Source organism: Meleagris gallopavo, chromosome 9, assembly GCF_905368555.1.
Source record: "Meleagris gallopavo chromosome 9, MGAL_WU_HG_1.1, whole genome shotgun sequence".
Taxonomy (NCBI): Eukaryota; Metazoa; Chordata; class Aves; order Galliformes; family Phasianidae; genus Meleagris; species Meleagris gallopavo.
The window spans coordinates 3374392-3402217 of record NC_139412.1 but is presented as its reverse complement, the minus strand read 5'-3'; the positions used below and the strand labels follow the sequence as shown (position 1 = coordinate 3402217).

At 39.9% G+C, this 27826-nt stretch overlaps 1 protein-coding gene across 1 annotated transcript; it reads right to left on the bottom strand.

The window, feature by feature from the left end:
- Nucleotides 1–48: 48 nt before the first annotated feature.
- STK26 (serine/threonine kinase 26) lies at nucleotides 49–27655 on the bottom strand. Its single transcript, XM_085230541.1, has 12 exons — nucleotides 27520–27655; nucleotides 27312–27430; nucleotides 12772–13002; nucleotides 8334–8390; nucleotides 6606–6714; nucleotides 6361–6518; nucleotides 4755–4940; nucleotides 3988–4136; nucleotides 3245–3338; nucleotides 2727–2789; nucleotides 2500–2636; nucleotides 49–1977 (listed from the first exon to the last, which is right to left on the bottom strand). The coding sequence occupies exons 2-12, from the start codon at nucleotides 27351–27353 to the stop codon at nucleotides 1953–1955; spliced, it is 1251 nt and encodes a 416-aa protein (XP_085086667.1). The 5' UTR covers nucleotides 27354–27430; nucleotides 27520–27655; the 3' UTR covers nucleotides 49–1952.
- Between the last annotated feature and the right edge of the window lie 171 nt (nucleotides 27656–27826).

The following is a 27826-nucleotide window of genomic DNA, read 5'->3' as shown; positions in this document are numbered from 1 at the left end:
CTCTGCACATCTGTTAGAAATCCAGAACAAAGCGCACGACAGAACAAGTTTGTGAAAGTTTACAGAACTTAAATATTTATTTTTAAACCATTTAAAACCCCCCAAAACATTGAAATAAGCTTCATCTATAAACAGATTTACAAGACTAACAACTACAGAAGCTAGAGGAGCACTACAATTTGTTTCTGTGATGCAGTTATTCTGTAAAGCTTCAGATCAACTGTATTTACAACTTCTGCTGCTTTTACATTTATAAAAATATTTATTTAATCCATAACATTGTTTTCAAAAACTATTTCCAGACTTTGTTTCTCAGATATAAATTCTAATCGAATTTCAGTTATATAGCAGATGAAAGTTTTAAACAGAAGCACTTTCTTAAAATTAAAACAAGGAATTAAAAGTAATTTCTTTTTTTTTTTTTTATACAGTGTAGGCACCATTGAAAATAATTGTCCTTGGCATATCTAACCACCATCTCTCACAAGTGTCCTTTATATAAAAACGATGTAATGGCAACATTTGACTAAAAATGCAGTATTTACTTGCACACCATTACTTTTTCAATATTTGGCAGATATATTTCAGATTCTTTAAAATGACTTTTGTGCAAAAACAAAATGTGCAGGTCTGAACCATAAAATAAACACACCCAGCCTTTATCAAAAAATAAATTTACACCAACAGTTCCACAGCTAAGTACTGAAAAACAATCCCAGTTCAAAACTTCAGCATAATATACATACTGGGTTGAAAAAAGAAAGAAAAAAAAGAACAAAACCAAAACAAAACAGAAGAGATTACCCATCTAGCAGTACCATAAATATATAACTGAAAGCAACTTTATAGTCTTACCTACTTTTTATGAAAAAAAATCACTCCGTACTGCACAGTACTACCTGTTTGTGAAAGAATATCTATAACTCAGCTCTTTGCATATTAACTGGTAAATACATATTTAAAATACACTTCCAGAAAATTATAAACAAATTATGTTGATGTACTGTATTTAATGTATTTCAGAACAAAAATGTGTATAAATATCTTACAGGAGAAACAACACCACCACAAAGAACGCTGGTGTTACGCTTATACCTGCTTGTGAGGTATGTATCATGCGACGCTCGGCTTCTCTGGCTCCCTTCCACCCAGGTATATATAGTCAGAGGAGAAACATTAAATTAAATTGGACTTCAGGTTTCGTCCATTATTGCCAAAAGCCCCACCCCCTCAACTGTATTGCTTTAATTTTCCTTCCATGACGATGTAAGATTGAGTTACTACTTGTTCTAAAAGGTAATACATATACTGTACATCAGGATATACCTGTTGCTACATATCACCTGCAAACTATTGACATATTGCTCTCAAATATATTTAATCATAGAGCTGCCTAGAATACTGTACCAATTTAGAATCATAGTAGATACTGTTGCAGGTTTATTTTCCAGGGCACGATAACTATATGCTGGTTGAAGCAGGTGCTACAGCAATAACCTTGCCACTACGTTTTGAATACGCTCGTGAAAAAGCTATTTTCTCTGAAGCTCGTTAGTGATTTACAAAAGTTTAACTCATGAATACAAAAGACCTGTACATCCCTGTGCACAGGAACAAAACAGCATCAAAACATACTGTACTCGCACTTTCTATTAACTAAAGTAATGGTTATTTCTAAAAGCAAAACTGCACCTCAACTTTTATCAGATTAAACAGGTGAAACTACAATATTAAAAGTTGTTCTTTACAAAATAATTTCCTGAAAATATAAAACCATGTGCACTGCCACAAAATAGTTGAGTAGGTTCTTTCAAATCCTCAAATCACCATCAATATGTTGCAAAGATCCAAAAGGCACAAGGAGCTCATGAGCTAAGCACTGCCAAGCTTGAAGTAGTTTTGGTGGGTTTCACTGGGTCCATACGAAACAGCAGTCAATTATGTGAAGTTTCTTAGGATGAGTCATTAACAGAAAATCTACGGATATGAAAATGCAAGGAAGAGTGTTAATGATTCTATTTTGGTGTGGCAAACAGCAAGTAACTACCTGTGCATCATTAAACTGGTAAATGCCTTCACCTCATCCTAACAGCTCAAAGGAAAACAAACAAGAAAACACACACCAGAATGCACACTCAAGAAAACATTCCCTAGAAAGATAATGGAAAAGGAGACTCTTTGACTTACTTGCCATAAACATACTTAAGATATAACTGCAGGCTAAACTTAAGGAAACAAAGTATGACAGCTATAATAAAATTGCAGTGCTGAAAGACCAAGCAGAAAAAGTCACCGTTTCTTATTAGTTTTTGTTTCAATAACCAGAAGTGTTCTGTATGAACAATGAAGCTAAAAGCTGAGCCCTATATGTAACAGATCTTTCACTTATCAAAAAACTGTATTCAAATCTCCCTAACACACGAGGTGCTCAAAATCAACCAGCTTTTCCCAAATGGAAGTGCTTCCCCTCACCACACAATGTATGCAATACTAACTTACTTCTGAAATTTCTCCATAAGTTTCTTCACCATCTTATCTGTGATCCCTGGACATGTTGCTTCTGCCATATTAATGCTTTTTTCAAGTTCCTCAATTGCTTTCTTTCTGCTAGCATTATTTGTGTCCTGCTGTTTGAGCTGAGTAGTAGAACAAATGAGATAAAGCTTACAGAATTCATGAACGTTCAGACAATTAATTAAAAAAACTGATCTGAAAGGAAAACTTACCTCAGCAAAGACAGGAGTGATTATCATAGTTAAACAACTCAAGGTTTTAACAAGATCTTGATCCTAAAATTAACAAATAAGAATATCAGTATGTTCCTATGCAGTATCTAAGCTGCATTTAACACACACTGTGATTTTAGAACTTCCTATGAGTTCAACACAGCCCTTACAGTACATCTCAAAACAGGCTACAGGACATCAAGCATTATGTGATGTGTAAAGAGATGCCTGATGGCACGCAATACATTGTGACAGCTCAATTTCCTCTCTCTAATATTGTATCACAGTTCAAAAAAAAAAAAATCATATCTCCATGAATAGATACAGATCTATTAGTATGTGATATCTTTTGAAGTTAAGGCTGACGAAGTTAAAGGATACATCAGTAACAAGCGTTATCTGTTGAGGTACAAAAAGGCTGTCAATTCTTATGAGAAAATGTATAGTTACAAAGTTTTAACACTACCTTCCTTACGATGGCTACAAAACCATTCCTTAATAGAACTCAGACTACATACCGTCCCATTCTGCAGCTTCTTTGCATCCGGTTTCTTCCGAACTGTAGTAAAGCTCCACTCAGGATGAGAGTTGTTCTCTTTGTTACTTGATTCCCTGAAGGAAAAGGATACGATGTACACAACACCAGTCACAACATAATGCTAAGCAGCCATAGGTAACCCAAATACATAACACAGAATCACAGAATGGCCAGGGTTGGAAGGGACCTCAAGGATCATGAATCTCCAACCCCCTGCCACATGCAGGGTCACCAACCTCTACTAGACCAGACTGGAACACATCTATAAGGATTATTTCTATGTCTTCAAATAAGAAAAAAGCATGTATTTAAAACTTAGGAAACGCTATCTCAGAGAGCAAACTGAAATACTATCAAAGCAAACAAGAGTTGCTGTCTACCTCTAGGACCTCCCTTCTCCAATGGCATCCCACCAAAAACAGTTATCTGATATCCAGAAAAACCAAAGACTTGCAGAAGGTATGCTGTTCTACCCACATTGTGCTAACAGTATTTCCAGTTGTGATTCAGTAGTTTCTGTATAACCGCTAGCCTCAGAGTAGGAAACACACAGCACTTAAGCAGAACTGAAAATGAGTTCAGAGGTTAAAAAACGTTTAGAGAACAAGCACATAGCTTGACTTAAGCATTAGCCTTTAGCTTCAAACAGTTTTCTTTAAAGAAGCCAATGGAAAACAGAGAACAAAGCTAGATAAAGAGACTAAATTGTGAAAATTAACTTACGAATCGGAACCATCGGAATCACTTTCATCACTACTATGTCCCTCTGCTTTCCATCTCTTAAACCTATCAATTAGCTCTGTCAGATATGAAGTCTTCTTGGCATTTTTCATAATGAATTTGTGCTTCAGGAGTTCTTTTGCTGTAGGGCGCTGTGAAAAAACCAAAACACTGGAATATTTAGTATTATGCTAGCATTTTATGACTTTAAATGTTAGCAGGGAAGATTTGGTACAACAACAGACTCCCAGTTCTAACACATACAGCACCAGGAAATTAGTAGAAACAGGAAGTCAAAAAAGCCAGTAATCCACATTTACAAGCACTCTAAAAATATGATCAAGTCACACAGACTATATTGCTTACCCTTCTATGCTAGAAAGTACACACCCAGGAAAATGACTAATCAAGTTTCTCCAATGCATTTCCTTGTAAGCAGAATTCAGACAGAAAACAAAAGTTCTACTAGGGAAGAAAGTTAGGTTTCTCTTCTGACAGTATCTTAGCTTTGCATGCATTCTGGGAAGCTGCCTCTGCCATCACTTCCTTTGTCATTCCTCCTCCCTCCATTACTTTAAACAAAAGAGGCTGGGGTGGAGAGAACTATTAAAAAGCACTGTTGCTATCTGCAGTCAAAATTAGTCTCTTGAACTATTTTAGTCAACTCTGATGCACTATATCAGCAAAACACTTGACAAGAACGCATTAAAAAAAGAAACATGAGCATCTCTACACACATTACAAACATACACACACACTTCTCTACTCACAAATGTTGGATCCTTATTCAGACACGCATCGATGAATTCTTTAAAAGGTTTACTGAATTCTCCTAATAAAGTTGGAGGATTGTTTTTTGGAATGAGAAACAGAACTCTCATTGGATGCATATCAGAGTTGGGTGGCTCCCCTTTGGCTAATTCAATAGCAGTGATTCCCAATGACCAGATGTCAGCCTGTGAAATGGAAAAATTACTTTCAGTATAAAGTTGAATGCCATCATAACAATGCATTTACTAACTGAAACCTGCATCTATATAGTAGAATTAATTTTAGTCTCAATAGATAATGCACAAGGATTGCTTTTTATTGCCCAAGGCTATTATTCCTGAAGACATAAGCAATTTAATCAGTCTTTAATAACTTCAACTAATGAATACAACACAATATTCTTGCACTGTTGCTTTCTTCCCTAACAGCCTTATTAGTTTAGCTAGGAAACTGCCAACAACTCCAGTTAGACCTGAAACATCAAGTTGGAAGCATGGGCTTCTGAAGAGTCATGAAGAGATACTGATTTTACCTAAAAGACAAGTTTCATTAATGCCTTATGAACTATGAGATCTTCTTTCAATTTAGAGACTTCTCCCAAGTGAAATGCACATTCTCTGCACTATTTTCAGATGAGTTACAAGAGCCATTAAAATCACTATAAGCGTTTCTCATTAAAAACTGCCTAGGAATGATTTGACTACACATGGCAAAGTTGTAACACTTAATTATATGGACAGCTTTGGGTTACAATTTGCATTTCTACAATATTCCTTTCCTATTTAGAAGAACTACTAAAATATCTCTATTTAATACTGAAGAATTAAAGTAGCTCATTGTTACTGAAATATCATAACCAACAACTGTAGACTAGAAATTAGTGTGTCCTGTCCAAAACCCTTCATCTGCTGTATCCGAAGGCTTGGAAAGAAAGGAGAAAAGGGTACTGCTCTTGCAACAACATTGAGGAGACAAGGAAAGCAGGAGATTAGGTTGTGCAGAATGTAAATGAAGGGGTGGCACAGCTGACACAGGAAAACCAGAAGATGAATTATTTTAATTTGGATTGGAGAACCTATTTTTAAAACAAGGTAGAGTGCTTTCCCAAAATGCCACAGGACAAGTAACAGTTGTAAAGCTGAAACCCTACACATGAAAATTACAGCTGGATGTACAAATTCCTTACTGTCATCCCTCATATGTATACAAATTTCTTCAAATCTGACTCTAGGAAAGATCTCTGTGGATCTTTAGAACATCTCAGATAGTCAACAGGTTTTTTATTAGGGCCCATCACAAGTACAGTTACAGACTTACTATCTAAGAAAAACACTACAAAAGTTACTTTGTACATACCAAGAGGTTTAGCTTTCTGAATGCATGTAAACAGGGTAGAAAATCTATCATCAGCACTAAAATAAGCTGCCATTTCACTAACCTCATGCCCTAAAGCATCTGATGGGCATACACACAAGAGAAATGGGACTGTCCCTCCTTATTATCATTTTTCCTTCCAGTACTGATAGAATTAGAAAGACAAAAAAACAAAGCCATTTATGTTAGATCAGCAGATAGAGAGGAGAGATCCTCTACATTCATACTTACTTTGGAATCATATGCTGACTGCTGGATAACTTCAGGGGCCATCCAAAACGGGGTTCCAACAAAGGTATTCCTCTTAATTTGTGTGTCTGTCAACTGCCCAGCAACTCCAAAATCAGCAAGCTTAACATCACCTTGCTCTGATAACAAGACATTGGCAGCTGCCAAGGGGAAATAATACAATATTTAAGTCAGAATGCTCTTCTACTTACTTTTAAGGATTTTAAAAAGATGCATTTTAAGTGAACCTTTTATATCCCTGTGAATCTTCTTCTCTGAGTGCAGGTAGTCAAGACCTTTCAGGATTTCCTTTAGCATAGTAGCTATCTGGAACTCATCAAAAGGCCCAGCACGAAGCTTTAGAGAAAACACACAGTAAAATAATTTTAGCCATATCTAATTTCTGCCTTATTATTGATTTAAATAAATCTTAAACTTGAAACATTTTTAATTTAAAGAGCTAATGGAATTCATAATGTGAAGATTCAATTAAGTAGCTTAGTATTCTACCAGAAAAAGATTCCATTAGAATAATCATCTTCACATCTCCTCTACTGGTAATACATTACAAATTCTGTTACTTTTCTATACAGTACACACTCCCCTCAGCATGCAATGCACATGAAAAGCTAGAATTTCCCAAGAAGTTTTACATTCTTATCAAATACAGCAGACCCAATGCTGCATTTGAGTGCATCAAGAAACTGTTTAATTCAAAACAAAACTTTTTTTTAAAGTTATTCCAATATTTTTGATTCTATGCTTGCTTTTGCATTATGAACATAATGCACAACTGTCAAAGCTTTGCACATCAGAAGACTATGTACATAAAACAGAATAATTAAGATGTGTGATTCTGCTATTTAAAAAACACAAAAAACTCACAGCAGTGAAATGGAAAACAATAAAATCATGAAAAAGTTGAGGTTAAGCAAAGGAAATAAAAATTAAGTTGCCCCTTAGAACACTAAAACCTAAAACCACTGAACACCACTAAAAACCCCCCACACCACTTCACTATTTTCTGACAGTCCAAAAGAGACTACAAACTATGTAGAAGTGTTAAAGAACAAATTCTCTCAGCTTCTTTCTCAAGACGACCAAATTCCAAAGCTACAAACTGTTACATGCTACTCATAATTCCTGTGTTTTTGCATTCCTAGAGTAAAGCTGATATGATGTAATTTCATGAAGTTGAAATAGGCTAAGCACATCCACAGACCCTTGCAGACAGAACCACTGGTAGCAAACATATAATTAACACCATTCTGTAATACTGAAGACATGATGCTTCTCCTTCAGATCACACAAAGAAAGCGTTATATTATCTTGCAGGAAAGGGTGGGTCTCATAGCTTTACAGCTGAGGTAGAGCTGCACTGAAAATATGGGGAAACCACATCCACATACAGTGAACTGTGCTCTCGCACTGTCTAAGCTACATCCTTCATGAATGCTCCACTATCTGAAATAAAAGGCACTTTCATGTTCAACCAGGATTTCTGAAAGTGGAAAACTAAACACCTTTTAACCAGTTAATTTTAACTGCACTCCGTGGTGACATACAACGTTCATTCCTGAGATCCTATCCTAACAGAAATATTTTGTATGCAAGTGTAATGAATAACCTGGTGGTGGGGCCCACAGAAACACCCCTACCCTCCCACAAGTTCCTCCTCCTCCTCCTCCATATGTGGCAAACTTCTATACACAGAAAGAAAACTACCACCTTGCATTTGACTGAGAATGAAAGTTTCCTCATGCTTAGAAACAACCAATAGGAACAACAAATAGACAAGAAAATCAGCATCAACTCAGTGCACCAACATGTGACAGAACTATTATACAAATTAACACTTCTTGAAGCATTATAATGTAGTGCTGATGTAGCAGTGAAATCTGGACTCTGTTACCAAGAGATACATACAACCAGATAGGTTTTACTAGGACTCAGAATGCAAATAATCATATACTTACAAGATCCAAAGCTGACCCTCCACCCAAGTATTCCATTATTATCCATAGTTTTGTGCCCTACAGAAGAAATGGGAGATGTTAGAAGTCCAAGGGTACCATTAAAAAAAGAAAATGTACTTCAGTGGAGTACCAGCCAGCTGATAGGAGAACACAGAGCCCCACGAATCACCAAGTTACAGCTCCTGGGCAAGACCCAAACCCTGCAAGAATGCTCACGTTTCTGAAGTCTTTGCATCAGACATTCCAAACCAACCACTAATAGGTCAGTGATAAGAACAACACAGTTCCTTTAAGTTATACTTTTTATCTAATTATCTTAGACTTCACAGAGTTTTTCTTCTCTGTTTTGAATTTTAAGCAATACTTCAAAGTCCTGTGTTCTTTTCTGTTCTTCATGTCATGCTACTTGAATCTTTACTCCTGGGAGTTACTGTGCTTTCTTTATTGAGATATCTCAGCTACAGTACTAGAATTCAAGTTCTTCCAACAAGGGTTTTCTAGGCGCTGCTTTTCTCCTTCATGAGCAACTGCAAGAAGTGGCAGATTCATGTAAACAGAAATGGAAAGATTTAGTACAAGATACATAGAGTATGTTTCAAAACTGGGAGCTCTTCCCAACTGCTCACCAAAATTCCCTCACATTTCAGAAACAAACCTAGAACAGTAATCCATAGGTTAATGCTCAAGAAATTACTGGAATAAAAAACACTCATTTGAAAAACACAGCTATCAGAAATACTAATATAGCCCAAGTACCATGCACACTTTCTAAGTAGGAAGTATTTACTAGCACTAGTTTCTTACAGCAAAGCACAAGCTCCTAGCAGAAGTCCTTTTTAAAGCCTCTTGCATTCTACATTGTACTCTGACCTACCCTATTTCCTGACTAGTGATAGAAATCTAAAGGAAACAACAAGCAAATAAAGGTGCAGTTTCTGGAAGTACCACATCCAATTATGCTAACAAGGCACACTCTGTTAGATTTATACTAAATTTAAGAAACATGCAATTTATGAGAGTCTATTCCAATATTATGAGATCAGCAGGGAAGGGCTGACTAATTTTAGCAGTTTTTATAAAGCCCAACTTTGTCAGTTGAGAAGACCTGCAAGGAGCTCCAGTTTAAGGCAAACATTGTGGTTACCAGACGTGTTTGGAGCATTTGACCATTACTTGAAAACAGTATAAGGTGGAAATGAATAAGTACTGTGTTTCTGAAATAATGTCTCAAAGAAACTGCTGCTATCCAGCGTAATCGGGTGGGGATATTTTCTAGCCAAGCATGTACAACCTTTTTCCTAGCTATTTTAGGTCAACCATGTATAAATAGACAATGTAGAACAAACAATATCTTCAGATGGCCTCAAAGCTTTGCTGCACTAAGTGCAGTACAGTTCTGCTGGAATACACTGGATGTTACTATAGGAATTTTCCATACTAAAATGTGAAAAGCTGAGAATAACTTCAGGCTTGTTTTAAAAGCAAAATCGAAAAATAAAAGCAGCCCAGGTGCGTTCAGCAGTTACAAGTTATAGGATGGACAATTAATTCCCTAGCCCAAAGGCTACATGGCACAAATAAGGAAAACAATCCACATGGTTTTGTCACCCAGAGATGATCGCTCTCTATGGGATCAGACAGAAAATACAGCTCACGTATTTTATCGAGCTTCACAAACTGGCATAACAAGAACACACCAGTACTGGAGTAACTCTCAGTAACTTTAATCTTTCTCCTGGATAAGCCAAGAAGGCAGTAATACTGACGTGAGGACAACACTTCAGCACTCTAGCATATCTTACACTGCTACACACTATCACTTTGAAGGGCACTTTCCACAATCTATGTTTTATTTAGTGAGGTATGATGTTAACTGCAATCAAAGTGCAATCCTGGATGACAAGTCAAGTTTACATGCTCACCTACCACAGGCAGGAATGTCTACAAACATCTACATCAGGATTTAAGTTATCTTGCATCTACAAAAGCTCATCAGAGCTGCTGCAACCTTGCACAACTCCACACATAACAGAAAAAGATGCGATACAAAAGGCAAAACCCTTTCCTACCCAACACAAATGTATTCACAGTATATTAACTACGTTTGTGTATCACCTACCAATGCTTAGATCTTGCAAGACATCCAAATTTAAGGGAGAAAATGATTAAGACTAGCAAAGTTTTGAGATTTATTCAACAGTAAATTCCCACTTGAGCTCCGAAGTTCAAGATACAAAGGTATCCCATGTCTTCATCATTTGGGAATTTTGCACCTTTTTGTTTCACAATAATGGAAAATGAGCATCAGTTTTATCTCAGTGGTAAGGAACCTTATCTTGTATCAATAGTGTTTTTAAAATATCTACTAGCAGACAAATAACACTATACTGTTAGGTAAAAGTATTTAGGGGCTGTCTGTATTTTTAAAACCACATTTACAAGTCAAACATGAAGCTGTAGCTAAAGAGCAGCTAGGCTGCAGAATATAAGAGTATCTTATATGGCATCAGTTGAGCTGACTAGATTACAAATTAGTAAGTCAAGTAATGGAGATAAAGACACTCTTTCCTCCTTCTGTTCAGTTTCTCCTTAGCAGGAGGAGCACTGGGAAGATCCTGCATGTTGCTGGTAAGTCACAGGGCCCCTGGGACTGGGTCACTCCATTCCTGTTAGTCACAATGCTGGCTCTGCATCCTGACAAGCAAGAAACTAAGCACAGTGTAAAGCTCCAGAATATTTAAGACTGTACATAGAAAAAAAAAACCTCATCTGAAACACTTAACAGTTAGAGAATCCTCACAGTTAACACATCTTATTTAATGTTTTCATCATAACATTCAATTATGAAATGTGCTTTCTTACAAAGGAGAAGAGCTGAAGCTGACTGGGACTTGATGGCAGCAACCATCTCCTTATTCAAAGTTCAATAAACTTGGTTACTTTTAAATACTGAAATACACCTGTGCTCTTTTTGCCCTACCTCTGGAAGTATTTATAGGAGCTATTTTCAATAACCTTGATGTATAAAACCAACAAGCCCATTTGATCACATCATCTTGGTACCAGTCATATCCACTGAGAACTGCTATTACTCTCAGCAGCCCAGGACTCTGCTTTCTATGAAATAATGTGTCTTAATTTTCAGGATCTAGCCTCAATGTTCTTTACCCTTTAATTATAAAGTCATTTTGTACAAAACCATACATACTTCACTGTTTCCAGAAGAAGTCTAAAGAATATGCAGAACAAAATACTGAACAGCCGAATACGAAGGCTAACAGCCATTCTCAGAATTATAGCTAATAAAAAGTTAGAAGCTATAGCAACCTTAGTTTTTACTTTTAAGAATAGACAGACAGTACTCTCAAAATGCCTGTTATTACCAAAATTAGAGTCAGCATAAAAGATTCTTTGGACACTTCTAACGAAGCCAATACACTCTTCCCCCTTAGGAATCTCAAGCTGAAAGACCTAGTACTAGAAATCAAGGCTAAATCCAGCCTAAGATACTAATTAGGCAGGGAAGAGCAAGCAATATAATTAACTGCCACAGTAGTCTGGGATGAAAAACATTCCTGTGATTTTTTAAGGGAAGTTTCTTAAGGGAAAATAAACAAAATTTCACAAACATCTCTTCACCCACAGAAGCCTTCCCCAAAATAGTAGAGGTAAGAAAAATCAGGAGACCAGCATTAATCTTTCAGAATACAACGAAAATGGAAAGTACCCAAACAGCAGTAAGGAAAGTAATGCAGAATTAACACACTCTTGCATTTGCCAGGAATTTTTAAAGAGCAGAAAACCCTAACCAAGAGCTGAAAGTTATATCCAGCCATTCTGTCACTGCTATACATTTACACACTTTCCATTTTTATTTCTGTGGGGTTGTGCATTACTGTGTGTGTGTTGATTTGATGTTTGCTTTTTTGTTCAGCTTGTTTCTTAAATTATGCCTTAGATAACACTTCAGAGTTATATAACCACTTTGTACTCTTGTCAGTTCCACTTTGTTTCAGGCCTACTATAATGCATAATTACAAACATCTCCACACCGCACAGGGTTTCCTTCCATATCAAAGAAAGGTTTCTCTTTTTTGTTAGCCTAGCTATGGAAACATTTTTCTTTCTCCAAAAAGGCACAAAGTTGCACTAGAAGTTGTGAGGAAAGAAAGAAGAGAGCACCTCTTTCTCCATGTAATTTTATAAAAGCAATAGGAATCTTCTGTCAACTCCGTTCCTTTTGTAGCCATTTTGTGAAAATCTGAGCCTTAAGGAGCATGCAGCAAAAGAAGCAGAACAAAGTCAACACCATTCAAAGGAAAAAACTAGAAGTCAAGTTGATTTGATATCATTCCCTCAGTTTTAGAATTTTTCCTTTGCATCATTCAAAACGGGCTGACACACTGCTAGTAAATATTTGTGCAGTACCATACGTTACCTTTAAATATGATCCATAGTATTTCGTTACATAAGGACTGTCACACTGACTTAAAACAGTTATTTCTTGCTGTATATCTTCTATTTCATCTTCTGCTTCCTCCAGGTCTATGATTTTTATAGCAACCACTTGCTGTGTCCGATTATCAATTCCTTTAAAGACTTCACCAAAGGAGCCTTTCCCAATGCGTTCCAGTTTTGTGAATAATTCTTCTGGGTCTGCTCTATGATTCTAGAGAAAAAGTTAAAAAAATAAAAAAGATATGAGCTATCTTAATTTACTTCCAAGTTATTAGCCCTCATTACTTCCCAAGAAACACATCATCCAGATTTATCATCATTAGAGGGCTCGTATCAGATGAATTTATTTCCCATACACTAACTTCTAATTCAGCTATTAGTTACAGGACGTATTTTATGCAATTATGTCAAAGGCAAATGAGTCTCACTAAGGAAAGCATCAGGTACAAATCTCATTTCCCACCTAACGCTTTTAAAGGAAAGAATAGCGCTGTTCTTAATATTAATCCTGTCTGTGTGGTAATTCAGAAGTTTGCAGAATGCAATTACTGGCACGAAGTGCTAACATTGTTACCCATGTGAATGAGGCTGGGCTCTCCTACAAGGCCAACAGCCTGGAGCAGACAAAGCTGCACTGCAAGTAATACAGCACACAGGTAGCCGCAAGAGGACTGCAGCACCTGGAGCCCACCAGCAGAATCCTCCACCCAAGCACCCTGAGCTTCTGAGACCTGCTAAGATGGTGCACACGTAAGGCAGCAAAAGGGATTGAGAGACGTTCAAAGGAGTGTGGATGCAGAAATGAAACTGAAGCACTGATTAGAACCTGCTGACATCACCCAAATAGGCATGGGGTGGGGGAGCACAGCACCAGACAGTACAGCACGTCTGAGGACACCTGGTTTACTCTGAAGGTCAACTGCTCTAAGATCAGCACTGACATCACACAAAGATCTTAACACTTCTCAGCTTCATTCAAGCAAAGAGGGGGCAGAGAGAGGAAGGAAAAAAAGAAAAAAAGAAAGCAAATTCTTATTTCTCTTTCAAGATAAAGCATATGGCTGCTTGTGTATCCAAAAGCCACAGCAGCAATTTCTGATGGATATGGATGACTTGAACTATAATTTAAGAACACTGAACTTCAGAGCATAGGAAATTTGCGGAAGGGTGAATTTAAGAGGCAAAGCAGATGTGTTAACAGAACAGCCCATGCTTTGCAGAAGTTAAATACATTACCAATTACAAAAAAGCACAACTGGATTTTGAGAAGGATGACCTCTAACGCTTGCAGCAGCTTTGCTGTTGTTAACTTGCCATGAAGAAGAAACCTCTGCCCAAAGGCTCTCTGATTCTGATGCCTGATGTCTCTCCTGCATCATGCTTACCCAGCAGACCAACTGAACTGTCATGACAGAAGCGATAGTTTTGGCAAAAGCAGCCATTGTGCATCTGCTGCATGGATTACCCTGCACAGCAGAATGCTCCAGTACCAGCATGGAACTCCACAAAACATCTTAACATCATCGTCTTGAAAATGGGTGCAAAAATCTTCACTGAGAAAAAAATATTGCTCCTTTTTTTGACTGGAGTAAAGCAGCAATCTCACTGCCTTATCGGCCCCTTACTGTTCCCTTCCTTTATCAGGATCAGAACTTATTCCACAATATGGTGGGATGAATCAGGGAGCAGATTTAGCTAAGAGTTAACCATATGATTTGTCAAGTTTATTTTCAGCGGAATCAATTCACTGCTCATATACACCAAGCTGCCATTTGTGCTCTCACAAGAGAAGGGAACATTAAGTAGTATGGCAGATTTGTGCTGATCTGTGTAACTGAATTTTTACATCTTGCAAATATATGAAACGCTGCTGTGCCTGCGTGGTACTTAAAGCCAGAAGAATTAGTATTTCTCCTTTGCTACTCTGATAAAAACCAAAGAAATACACAAGAATACACTTTCAGAAAAATAACTATGCATAAAATTGTTCCCCTCCCCCCCCATATATTGCTACATCTACTGAAGGACTTGAAAGATAAGCAAACACACAACCAAAGTGAATGATGAGAACTATTTTGACCTGAGATTTGGGATAATTACATGACAATAAATATAAAGAGAAAGAAAGCAAATGTAGGCCTCATGACTGTTAGTTGCAAACTAATGTATTCCTGAACTACAGTGTCAACTGCAGTAAGAATAGCTCTTCATTTACATTAAAAAAATGAAAGTGTAAAGAGAGGACTGGCAAAACTTTTTATTACCTAAAGCAGTCAGCTGCAGAAATACTAGCTTTATTTTGAGACACCTCAGAGCCTGCAACTCCCATTCAAGTTACCTGCTACCTATTGCTGGGTTTGATAGAAAACCTGTTGAACGCTTCCACATAGCTAAAAGAAAAGCAATGTGCTCCCGGACACAGTCACTGATCCAACCTTCACAGGAGCCTGATGAACTCAAAGAGCAGCTCTTAAGGTTTCTCCCCAAGCGAAATGCAAGCAGAAAATTCCGCTGGACTCCTCAGCAGAAACACGCACCATTCCACCCACTTAACAGTCAACAACGAGGCAGGCCTCAACTCTCACCCCCAAGCTACTTCAGGTGAATCAGAGCTTTTAAGGCTATTTTAACTCCCAGCAATTCCTAACGCCATCATGTGGGAGTGCTGCAGTACAGGGAGAGATGAAGCACGGCTGGATATCCTGGCACACAGCACTCCATGCACACCCATGGGAGAGAGTGGAACAAAGGCGCATCAGAGGTGAACAAATGGTGTGGAATTACTAAAGGAAAAAGGCAAATCTTTATTTGGAGCAAATCCTTTTACTGCGAGCAAAGCCAGCTTTGCAGCTTCTGTTATTCATCCAAGCTGACAAGTATCTGTAGGACACTCCAGGACAAAGGCAAGAATTTCTGAACAATCATGGCTAATATTGAGGTAATTTCTCTTGGAAAGGCTTCAAACTAAGAAGGCTCACATTACTTAAAACACAGGCTTAGAACAAAGCTGCACTGTGAAACAGACTTACCTTTACCTTTCTTAATTGCCTTATCTTTCTGGCTACTGTTCTAAAGTATTCCTCTGTCTCATAAAAACAGAAAACTACTTTTTAATCGAAGACAAAAAGATGTAGCAATGCCTATTCTCTCCCTCTCAGTACAGAGAAAGATGGAGATACATTTTATGTAAATAAAAAATGTGTGTACATATACCAGCAACACACACCACTGAGATTTTGCAGCACAACTGTCAGTTAAGCTCCTAATGTGCCAAAAATTAGAAATCTAATACTTCTAACACTCCTGAGCAAAACTGTTACTCCGTGTGCTTTCACTGAATAGGAAAGAGGTTTAGAAGCTTTGAAAGTTGCCCATGAGTAACTGCGTGCATTATTATTTTAATTGGTTTCTATGGAGAGTCAAGTCCGTTGGGCAACAGATGGTATCAGTACAACAGCGTATGGACTCCATCACCTCTGATAAGGTAACACCTGTAAGTGGACAAATTTGTAAGACTTGGCTCCTCTCACCCCTAGGCCTGCTCCCACAGGCAGAAGCAGCACCAAATACGACAAGCTCAGGCACATACACATGCCAGCTTCAATCTAGCCAGCATGAGTAACAGCACGGGTATCAGCATGACAACACAAACCCTCTGCACAGCTCAGGAAGTCCACCATTTCAACAGCGCAGCACAACTACACAACCTACATTAGTGCTTACCAAAAACTCTCCTATCCTTCTTTCCACCTCCACGCCATTACTGTCTGGGCTCACAGGCAAGTGTGTGTACATACACAGAGTCCCAGAATCATACTGTAATTTGGCTAGGAGGGGATCTCAAGAGGCCCCACTGTGCAGCCTGCTGCTCGCAGTCCCCAGATAAAAACCTCTACAGCCCAATAACTTCTGCCAGCATACCCACAATAGCTGCCATCAAGCACTCTGCCAATATGGCTTACATAAGCATTTTCTTTTTAATAAACACAGCAAGGCAATGTCCTGGCTAGATTCAGCTACAGGACTGACTGGCTGACTCACCTTCCTATCTATCTCTGACCCTTTCATATACCTGTTCTCCAAATTCTGCATTCCTCCTTTAAAACAAAGGTAAAGCATGCTGCAGATCTGACTTCCAAGATTATACAGGCTTCTAATGATATGCATCAAATTATGGTAAGTTATTTAGTAATTAAGCTGCATTATAATACTGAAATACAAATGAACAACAGGTAGAAAAGGATAATCTCCACATAACATCTTATTCAAGACCTACAATTCACAGAACTGAACCTTCTTGTATTCAGTAGCCTTTAACAAAATTCATTAATGAATCTTCTTACAACTGGATGAAAAACATTAGTTGTAAAGTATCTTAGATGCAAGCCATTAGCTCAGTTTCAGTCCAACTAACTCAGACCCAGGGTCCTCAAGGTTTCCCAGAGCAAATAATTCAGCATAGTCACATTAGATTCCTTCTAAGCAGCCATCAGTGAAAACACACACTATTATCTCAGAAGTATTTCTAAAACCTGAATGAGAAGTGCTGTAACGTTATGTGGATGCTGAAGCATTTCACACTGTTTATTTGGAATAGAAGTTCCTTTAAAATTGTAGGAGTGTTACAGAACAGCTCAGCTAGACTGGGAAACATTGCTCAAACACAGTTATGTGTACATTATGTAAAAGATAAAGTAATTCGCTCAGAAGATTTAATAAAAAAGAAGAATAGAGTGTCTACTGTCATATTTTCCAAGTATCCCCCCCACCGTGGCCCTAACATGTAGTGGTATCTTTGGCACTGTCATTAGAATTACCTGCGTAATTTCAAATACCTCAAACAATTTCTGGAGTGAAGTCTCACCTTTCTAGGTGTTCTGGAAGTCAAGGGTGAAATCTAAGGAGAAGAGCCATCTTACAGAAAGCTTCTGGAGAAGGTTGTTGTGGTAAAACTTTAAACAAAAAATAAGTCTTATCTGTTGTGCAGCCCCGCAATTGCACCCCGCAATCATATTAGCATTAAATGCCAGATGAAGAATACATGCGAGCTTTGCTGCAGAAGCCAGTGTGCACTGCACCATTTCCCTTAAGTCCCAGAACTACAGCTGACAATAAAATAAGCAGGCATGATAACTGCTACTTCACCATTAACTGCAAAATCTCTAAGATATCCTACTGTCTTAAGAATGCAATGAATAAGAGACACGCAGTTTTTAATATCATGTTAGTGACTTTCGAATCACTTCACCTCTTCTCAGCATTTACCTGACTAACAAAACACTGGGTAGAGCACATCGAAGTCACAGGTAACCAATTTATTCACAGATATTATCTATTCTCAGGGAATAAGTTACCTGTGAGTTTCTGTTCTATTCGGATGCAAAAGGAAATTGAAAATACGTGGGAATAGGATTGGTGAAACCAACAGGTTATGGGATTTTGAAGTAATGTCTCACTCAGCAGATGTGCCGAAACACCTTAATTGAATTTCTTTTCATATATTATCTGCATGCAGCTTCAGAGATTACCCAAATTATAGGCCACACACATTCTACTGTATCTCTCTATATCCACATATTTTACTGCCATATTTCACCTGTATCAGGAATGTTTTGCTTCTTTACAAAATAAAACCACAACAGGTATAGAAAGACTTTAATTTCTAGATCTCTTCCTCACCCACGTATTTTCTCTTAAATGCATATTACAATGTAAGTTATGCACACAGTGCCACAGGCTTGTATATATATATACACACATATATATACATATATATATAAAAAAATACTAAAATAGCTTGAAGTCAACGAAAGCACAGGTGCAAATCTATCATCACTTACAAAGAATCAGGAAAAAAACGCCTGTAGACATTCACAATAAGGGTGGAGCCTGCAAACATTTCTTCCTCCATCTTGTATGCACTCTGGCTTCTCGGTGACTTCTGTAGGGAATTCAACTCTGATGTCTCCCTGCAGTCCTTTCCAAGACTCCAACATCAAGATATCAGACACTTCATTATGCTTACCAGAACCATATGGTAAGTACTGAAGTAGAAAGTGACTTTAAAATCAAGTTGTTTTATTGTCAAAGTATCAAATCTTTATACTACCTAACTTTTCTATGCTACAGGGAACAAAAACCAGACTTGAGCTCTCCTGTCCTTAAAGGGGACCTAAGCTCTGTTACACCCTTAATGATGCACCTCCTTTAACTCAAGGCCAAGACTCACTGCTGTGTTTAGTAGGAGCCTGAAAACACTAGCGTAAAGCAAAAGCAAAACAAACAGAAACCCACAGGACTGTGTTTTCATCACACTGGCTATAAGGCCAGCTGCTTGACAATTCTTATGACTATCAGTTTTAAATACCAGCTTTCCTTCTTGCCCAGTCTCAGATTTTTAAGGGAAGAATCATCTTCATTCTCCAGCTCTCTCTGACCTGTGACAGATGCACGTTGTCAGTTGCATATTGTGCTGAAAAAGGAAACGACCCAACTTCCTATATTCTTAGCTATTCTCCCACTTCAGTAGCACAGCATGAAGCAGCTCAGGGAACAGGGTAAATAAGCAAAAAGCAAGAGGAACAGTACATCTACTATAGATGGGCCCTTTGATGCAGGCAATTATAAATTGACCCTAAATGTTTATGTATTCTGCACAGAGGAAAGACATAAAAAGGAAGTCCTCGTGCCAGAGAAGTTTTATGTAACTTACAGTTAACGGAGACCCAATTAACCTTCATTCTACATACAAATACCTTTTAAGCACACAGTATCATTTAAAAACAAAAATCCTCAAACCACTGCATACCGATGCCTGTCCTTCATTTGCTTCCATCTGTGAGGAGCACGGCCTGGCAAGCGGGAGGAGGGCCACAAATTACGTGACCAGATCTGCACTGTAATTTGCAATAAAAAGGCCCAGATGACAACACTCTATAGCTAGGATGTCTGGGTGTGCTTTGATGCTGAAGAAGTTAGGATTCAACAGATTCCTGGATCGCCAAGTGTTCAAATTCCATTCTGTATTTTATTATGGAATTCACCAAGCTGCTCTTTCCAAACAAATGTAATCTCCTTTGTTGAACAGAGCAGGACAAATGACTGCTGAACGGATAATTAAGCCACCTCAATGAACTGCCTGTACATCAGAATTAGAAGATAGAAGACTACTCCAGTTTCTCACTGGAAAAGAATATCTGCACTCTTCCTAGTCTGTGAACTGCTTTGAAAAACCTAATCTGCAGAGAGATTACAAAAGCCACGTCCAATGGGAACACGGAAAAAGCACCATTTATGGGCTGCAGCCTCCTTGCAGCGTATGCCCTTCCTTTCAGCCAGCAGCCTGCTTATCAGCACACAAACAATTTTTTTTTTTCCCTTTTTGCCACACCCATTTAAAGGAACAACTACGTCACAGCTCTACCAGCAATAAATTATATAATTTGGGCATTTGTACTATTTTTATAATGCTTAGAGGTTTAGCATCTGCAACTAAATTGCAATTGCTACCCAAACTTCAAAGGCTCCTCGCTGTTCTATCATAGAAGCCATTTCAGCATTCATTCTGTGCAAGTTAGAACATGATACACAGATTTTCCTCCTGTAAATAAGATGAAACTCATGCTATAATCCAGATAGAAGAAAACAAACAACAAAATCCAGCTTTTTAAACTTGCTGGTTCATAGACCAGAAAGCAGCAACAAAACCTTAAGTTAAACACAGACAAGTCTCCTCGTTAAATCTCTCTACTAAAATCATTGCTTCTTTTCAGGCTAAACAAAGTCAAAATGTGACAGAAAAAAACACTGGCTGGAAAAGGATAGCTCCAGAACACTGCACAGGAGTAAGGAGCAAGCCAGTAACTTTATTTCACACAGACATCTCCCCAGAAATAATCCACTGCCTGCAATAAACCCCAAATGGGAACCCACGGTTAGGGGATATGACACCATCCCTTTAGTTCTGGAAGGGACCCTTTGGAGAAACACGGCAGTCTTCTAGAATCCTGCATTCCCATCCTCTCTTCGAGGCCTCCTCTTCATACAGCCCTTGGTCATATCAATCATAGTGGATCTGAAGCTACAAGAAGCTCACAATGAAAAGAACAGAAATAAAACTCCCAAATGAGCTACAAAGGAAGGAAGAAACTTTCCCCACCAAGAACCAACCTGGCCATTTCAGGGAACTCCTTTTTTCCAATTCTGCAGCACACTCATAGCACAGCAAAGCAACTCATTACATAAAATGCAGAGGAAAGGCGTAGGGGAGGAAGAAAAACACCTTAAAAAACAAAATCAGATTCTTCTCGCCAACTAGGCTGGAATAAAGCTGAGCAGGAATGTAAAAGTGCTCTTGCTGTGAGTGGTTGCCAGATAATGCCTTCCTAGGTGAGAGATCAACAGCAGTGATCTCTGCCAGTCTGCACCACCACACCCAGCCTCTGCCCGGCAGCAGCTCTCTGCCAGTGCTGGCACTGGAGCTGTGGATCACCTTGCCCCTCCACGTTTCTCTACACGCTTTCAGGTCGATTTGCATCAGTGGAAATTCAGCCTTTTTTGCTCTGCACTTTACAACACTATTAGTCATTCCAAGGTGAATGGTTTTTTCCTGTATTCTACATTCAGCTCCCAGTGCAGAAGTCTGCACTGAAATACAGCTTGACATCTAGCAAAGCACAGATAGTAAATGCCCTCTGATAATCCTCCATCCCCTCCAAGTCAACATTATTCTAATATTCAGGACATACATCCAGTTGAAAGAAAAGCCTGCAAAAGGCAGACAGGGTGAGGAAATACAAACATTGAGGGAACAGATGGTTCTTGACTCCTGGTGCATGAAACCAGAGCTGTCACCCTGGGCTCCCAACATTCCCACAGCTCAGGTGTGAAACCTGCAGTTAACCAACAGTCCTCATTCATCAGCGCATACAGAATTCATGCAGACCCAAGATACGTAACTCCACAAGGCTTTTCCAGATACACTGCCTCCACCAAGACCAAAATTCAAATCCACATTTTTTGGCAAGACAAACTTTGCTTCACACTTCTAACACTCAGCTATGAAGGGAAGCTTTGAAGAACTGTAATCAAGCAAGATCTAAGCTGAAATCTTTCCCGAGCTACAGACCTAAACAACACTGAGTATATACAGTGCATCTCTGCAAAACCACATGCACAAGATGAAAAGAAGAACAAGACCAGCAAGATACTGTTACCTTGTCAGACCCTTTATTAACAACTTCACTGATTGAGTTCTTTCTGTCCTATTTATTTAGGTAGCAGTCCCTCCGGCAGAATGGTTTTTAGTATCACCAGATGGGCACCTTTCTCACGAGATTTAAGTTTCTCCTTCAGAAACTAAGGATCGTGTTCAGTGATCCTCATCTAATCAGCAGAACAGATTTCTAGAAGAACTGCTGAACTAATGAATTTAAAGCACAAATGACAGCTCTTTAAATAGAGTTTCAGAACATCAAGAAACCTGGTGAGGCAGGTGAGAAGGAATTTGACTGCCAATGACTGTTATAAGTTGGAAAGAAATAGCAGGACTTGCATCAGTGGGCCCTGACTTGATAAATACTTCACCAAGTTCATTCCTGCAGAGAGCATACATATAGCCACTAATTACAGCATACCAGGAAATTATGTTACAGAACAGTTTCACAGCTAACCTTGTACTGTTTATCCCCTATTCAATCCCCCCAAAAAACATCCATGAACTCTTCAAGTGCCTGTCAGTTATTAAACTCAGTTTGTTTTTCAGCCTTACAAACCACCTCTTAGTACTTCTCACACTTTTTGACCCACTCTTAAACCTAAAGCTAATCACCAAACAAGTGACACAACCACTAACAGATTTTAAATTCATCCTTTCACTTTTGGGAAAGACTGAAAACCGTATTTTCAGGGCACTGAAAACAGTGAAAACGAAGATAAGGTGCTTACAAGGATGTTTCATAGGTCTCACACTACAAATACTGCTGCAGAGGCACGTTTGGTCCTGAGCTCTTAGTGGTGTGCCACAGTTATCACAGATCTCTGAGAGAGCAGTGGGCACTGCAACAAGTCCTGCAGGGCACGGGTCACAGGTCTTCATTTTCAGGTGAATCTTTTCAATATTGAATTCAGTAAAATAGCCTCTACAGAATAAAGTAACAATTAAGTGTATTTTTAAAGCTGAACATCTGGTTTTAGGCGTTTGTTTTTTTTTTTTTTTAAATCGTTTGAGGGAAATTATTCTCTGCTCAAAAGTGATAGTATCAGATAGATGGTGCAGAAGAGCAAAGCAATTAAGGTGAGAAGAGTCGAGTTTGGCTTATGTATTCCCTGCAGCTTCAGCAGATTTGCAGAATTTCAGGTCAGTGCACTTAATGAGAGTATAAAACTGTAAAATCTGCACCCAAAAATTACTAGTAAGAGACTGCTGTAGATTTTTTTCTTCTCAGACTGATAAAAGTGTCTGCTGAATTCCAGCTGGTTATACCTACATAGATTCCACATAGCAAACACTTTCCAAAGCTTGCTCTACCCCCCCCTTGATGATACTAAGCCAATCTAAGTATGACCGAGCTCTGCTTTTCTTTGTCATCAGAGTAACTTATCAAAGTGCACGAGATGGAAGAACCAAGCTCAGCTAATGAAGCCTGAGCTGAGTTAGCAGACTGCTACTAGGTATGATACAGCTTGTACAGCAAGCACAACAAGGCAAACAACTGCAGCATTAAATTCCACAGATGTTTTCATGTGATCTACTTGAAGAAGCAAACAGGCATGCTCTCCCTATGTTTTAAAATGCTACCTTCCTGCAGCCTGACTGTACTGTGGCTCAAAGCTCAAATACCTCAGTCCAGTTTCAGTTCCTTGATTTAACTGCCAAAACCCTAGAGCCCACCCTAGCTCAGTCACAAGGAACCCCTCTTTTGTAGGCTCTGTGGAAGTCCCACAGCATCCTGCAAGAGCTGGACATCCCACTTTTCTCTAGTTAAGTCATGTTTCTAAATAATAGAAGTGTAAAGCCTTTACAAACCCACTGCAGAACGAGCACAACTCAGTTCTGTGGACAGCAGTACATCAACAGATCCTCGAACAGATCTTTCCTCAAAGGTCCAAGTTCCTCCAATGCACACCCTCTAAACATTTAGGTATCTGACAGTAACGAACTGTCTGCTCTTAACTAAGAGACACTCCTGAAACTCCAATGAATAAGGCTTACTAGAAACCTGACACACCTCCAGACTATCTTTAGGCACCACACAAAGAGTGCATTTCTACAAAGGCACCCATTTATTTATTTATTTATTAAATCTCAGCCCATCACTTCCAAATCTAAAAGCGATTTCTCTTTTCATCTCTCTACACCCATCCAATAACTGGATGTTCACTGATCTCCCTCACAGCATCCCGCAGAGAGAGGCTCTCCAACAGCCAGGCTCAGGCTGCGCGCTGAGCAGCGCTTTACAGCTGGTTCTGTTCACTGAGAGCAAAGCTCACCCTTACGTTCAAGTTTGTGTTTAATCAAGCAGTCCTTCAATTGTGAAGGAAAGTACAGTGGCTGACAGGTCACGTGGCTCCTGGCTGCTCTGCTTTTAGAGGAAGTTACGTTTTTTATTGCAGTGTAGTCTGGATGCCAGTAAGAGCAGATCGGGTCTAACTAACCTTTGTGGCTACACTCAAGACTACTGGATATACCAAGAAAGCCATAAGAAAAACAAAAAGTTAGATGAGTAGAATAGCAGAGGAACAGAAATACAAAGCCACAAATCAGGTTTCAGAAACACATACGGACAAGAAACACAAATGAGAACAGAATCAACACAAACATGAGTTAATTAATATTTCAGGCTTGGATTTTGCACAACAAATTGGAATAGGAAAAGTTTACACGCTGAAAAGTGTACCAGTTTAAATAAAGAAATTATTTATGTGAAGTTCCATTGCTGAAATCTAGACCAGCCTGAAATTTCAGGATGCTGATAGCAAAGTTCCCTCACTGCCCAACCTTAGAAAAGCTAACTGTCACTCATCTGTACTAATGAATTTTGGAGTAATGTGTAAGATGCTGTCAATAACATAAGCCCACGAGAAGACACATCGATCTGAACTGACATACTTTACATTTCCTGATAATTTGAAACAAACACAACCCTCTGTACCACAAAAACTGAATAAGAGCTTCAACCTGACTCATTTTATACATTTACTGAGTTCTTTGGCCATACTAAACAGGCTTAGAAGTTTGAGTGTTCACATTATACAACTGGTGCAAACTGGGCCTTTCTAAGTAAGTGACGAGGAGAAAAAAACATCTTTAGGAAATTGTTTGCACAGGCATGAATTGTTGGGTATAACATCTGGTTTTGTCAAGGACACAAGACAGGTTAAACAGAACGCAACCACTAAATAAACACATAATTCTGTAACTATTCATAAGGGCAGCAGATAATACTACCTCTGGGTCTTCTGTTGTTGTCATACTACTCACAGGCAGAGCTCAAGTTGACCAAAACAACTCTATGGGCCTCCAGTATTTTCAGATATAAAACATTTAAGAGACCTTAAAACAGTCAGAAGAGCTTTTGTAATGCTTCAGTGATAAACTGGCAAAGTCTTTTTGGAGTCTGATTTGTTTGTTTGGGATGGAAATCACAGGATTACAGTAAAACTGAAGGATTCATACCTGTAACACATTCTCTGGCATATTCTGTTTAAACTGTTACAGTGAAAACACTTCCCTCAACACAGACTATAAACACAGAGCTTAACATTACATGCACTTTTGCACAGTGCTAGTTTTAATACAACTATTAGATCTTCCTCCTTCACAGGCAAGTCTGTTTATTCCTTCTTCAGTCGCCATGCATTCATTTTAACACTGAGCAGATGCAGGGATGCTTTCGTAATCACTTAGATGATCTTGAATGAACAGTTCAAATAGGTATTAAGAGGAGGAAAAAAAAAAGTAAACTTCATACTTTAGACTACCACCCTTGGCCAGAAGATTTTTTGTTTGCTTTCTTATACCATATTACAGACCCTCTTAAGGAACAGCGAGGTGAGTATCTTTTCACCAAATCTAATTCCTTTGCATTGTAAGATTGTTGTGACTTCGGTAAAAGCATTCATCAAGAGTCATCAAAAGGAGCTATTTCTTAATTCTATACAGCTGCATGTATCTAACAGTTAAAAAAAAATAGGGAAAAAGGATTTTACACACACTATATGTTAAGAGATTTGGGATAAAGCTAACAGCACTAGAGAAACTATTACATAAACGTTAGTGGTTTAACAAAAAAAAACAGGATCTCAAATAATTCTCAAGGTCCTTTGGTGGTGACAAGGCAGCCATGGAAAATAGGTCAGCAATAGATCAAGTAGGTATGACAATAAGGAGTTGATAAATTTGGACTTTGAAATAGAAGTCTTCCAAACACAAAAACATTAACAGAAGATAGTGGATAGAAAAGCTTATGTCATCTTATATCAACAGCAAGTCAGCGGAGGACCAAAATTTAACTGATTTCAGAAGGCCTTCGAGTTACTAGAAGTGAAAAAGGTAAACCAAACCTCAGCATTGCAACCAATGCAAATCAGTATAAAAGTGGTCTTTATACATCATTTCTACACTCTAAAAAACATGTAAGATACCTGACCAGGAGAAATTTTAACCTTCTGTTCTGAAACCTCCTGAACTGCTTGTATCTCACACAGATACAAGGCTTCTCTGTTACTGGAACTGAGAAAACCCCAAAATCCCTCAGCTATGGGGCAGGTATGGCTATCCTAAAAGCTGAGAGAAAGCCAAAAACGCTGACGGAGCTGCCAGCCTCTGACAGGCAGAAAACAGCACCAAAATGAGCTCAGCTCCTTTCTGTTTGATAAAGATCTCTGCCCAAGCTCACACGAGGCTGTCCAGCAGAATAAGAGTGAACAGTCAGAGGTATCCCAGCCTTCCTCTGAAAAATCACTTATGTACGGCATGCTTGTTTGTTCAAACAAGTTCCACAAGCACGCGAAGGACACCGGGCCTCCCTCCCAGCCAAGGAGAGGAGGCATTTTCTGACAGATGACGGCTCCCAACGGCACGCAGCACAAACATCGGCTCGCACCTTTCCCGAGCACCAGGCCTTCATTGCACGCAGGGCTCCGCTCTGCAGGCCCGGGTCGATATCGTCACTTCCAGCGCACCCCGCGATTCGCTTCGTTTTGCCTTTCACCAGAAGCCCCTCCACGCTCCGGGATGCGGCCCATCCCGAACAAAGCGGTTTAGGGCGCTCAGCCCGCAGGTTCGCGGCACCGCGGCTCCTCCCCGGGCCCCACCGACCCCTCCCGCATCGCCGGGGCTCCGGCCCGCTCCCAGCCCCAAGCCCTGCGAGGCCTCCCCGTTCCCGGGCCGCCCCGCTCCGCTCCGCCCGCGCTCCCCCGGACCCAGCGCCCCAACGTCGGCCTCCGCGCGGCGCCGCTTCCGGAGCCACAGCCGAACCCGCCGCCTCCATTTTGGGACCGGCGCCGCTCGGAGCTCACCTGCATGCCGGGCACTTGCACCGCCACGGGCGAGTGGGCCATGGCGGGCTGCGGCGGCCGGGCGCCGCCCGCTGCTCCCTCCTCTCGGCCTCCCTGCTGCTGGGCGGCGGCGGCGGGGCCTGGAAGGACAAAGCGGCGGGGAGCGGCTTCAGCGCGGGCCGCGCTCCCTCCTTCCCTCCCCGCGCGGCCCCGCCCGCCGCCGACTCACCTCGCTGGGGCCGCGGGGCCGAGCTGCGCGACGCGGGCGAGGAGCGCTCTCTCCTAGCGCCGCTCTGCCATGCCCGCCGGACTCCCCGCGGCGGCCCTGCCCATGCCCCCCCTTCCCGCTCCCGAAGCGGGGACGGCGGCTGCTCGGTGTCCCCCGGGTGGCGGCTCTCTGCGCGGCCGGGCTCAGAGCGCCATGTCGGGCCCCGGGCGGCAGGAGGAGGAGGAGGCTGCTGTGCGGTGGCGGCTTCTTCCGTCTCAGCTCCGGCCTTGTGGGGCGGAGCCGCCGCCGCACGGGCCTCGGCGTCACT

Coding starts and splice junctions, on each gene's coding strand:
- STK26 (XM_085230541.1), bottom strand. CDS start 27,353: ATGGCCCACTCGCCCGTGGCGGTGCAAGTGCCCGGCATGCAG. Junction 8,391..12,771: donor ACTATGGATCATATTTAAAG/GTAACGTATGGT, acceptor TTTCTTCTGTAG/GGCACAAAACTATGGATAAT. Junction 1,978..2,499: donor CTTATGGAGAAATTTCAGAA/GTAAGTTAGTAT, acceptor TCATATCCGTAG/ATTTTCTGTTAATGACTCAT.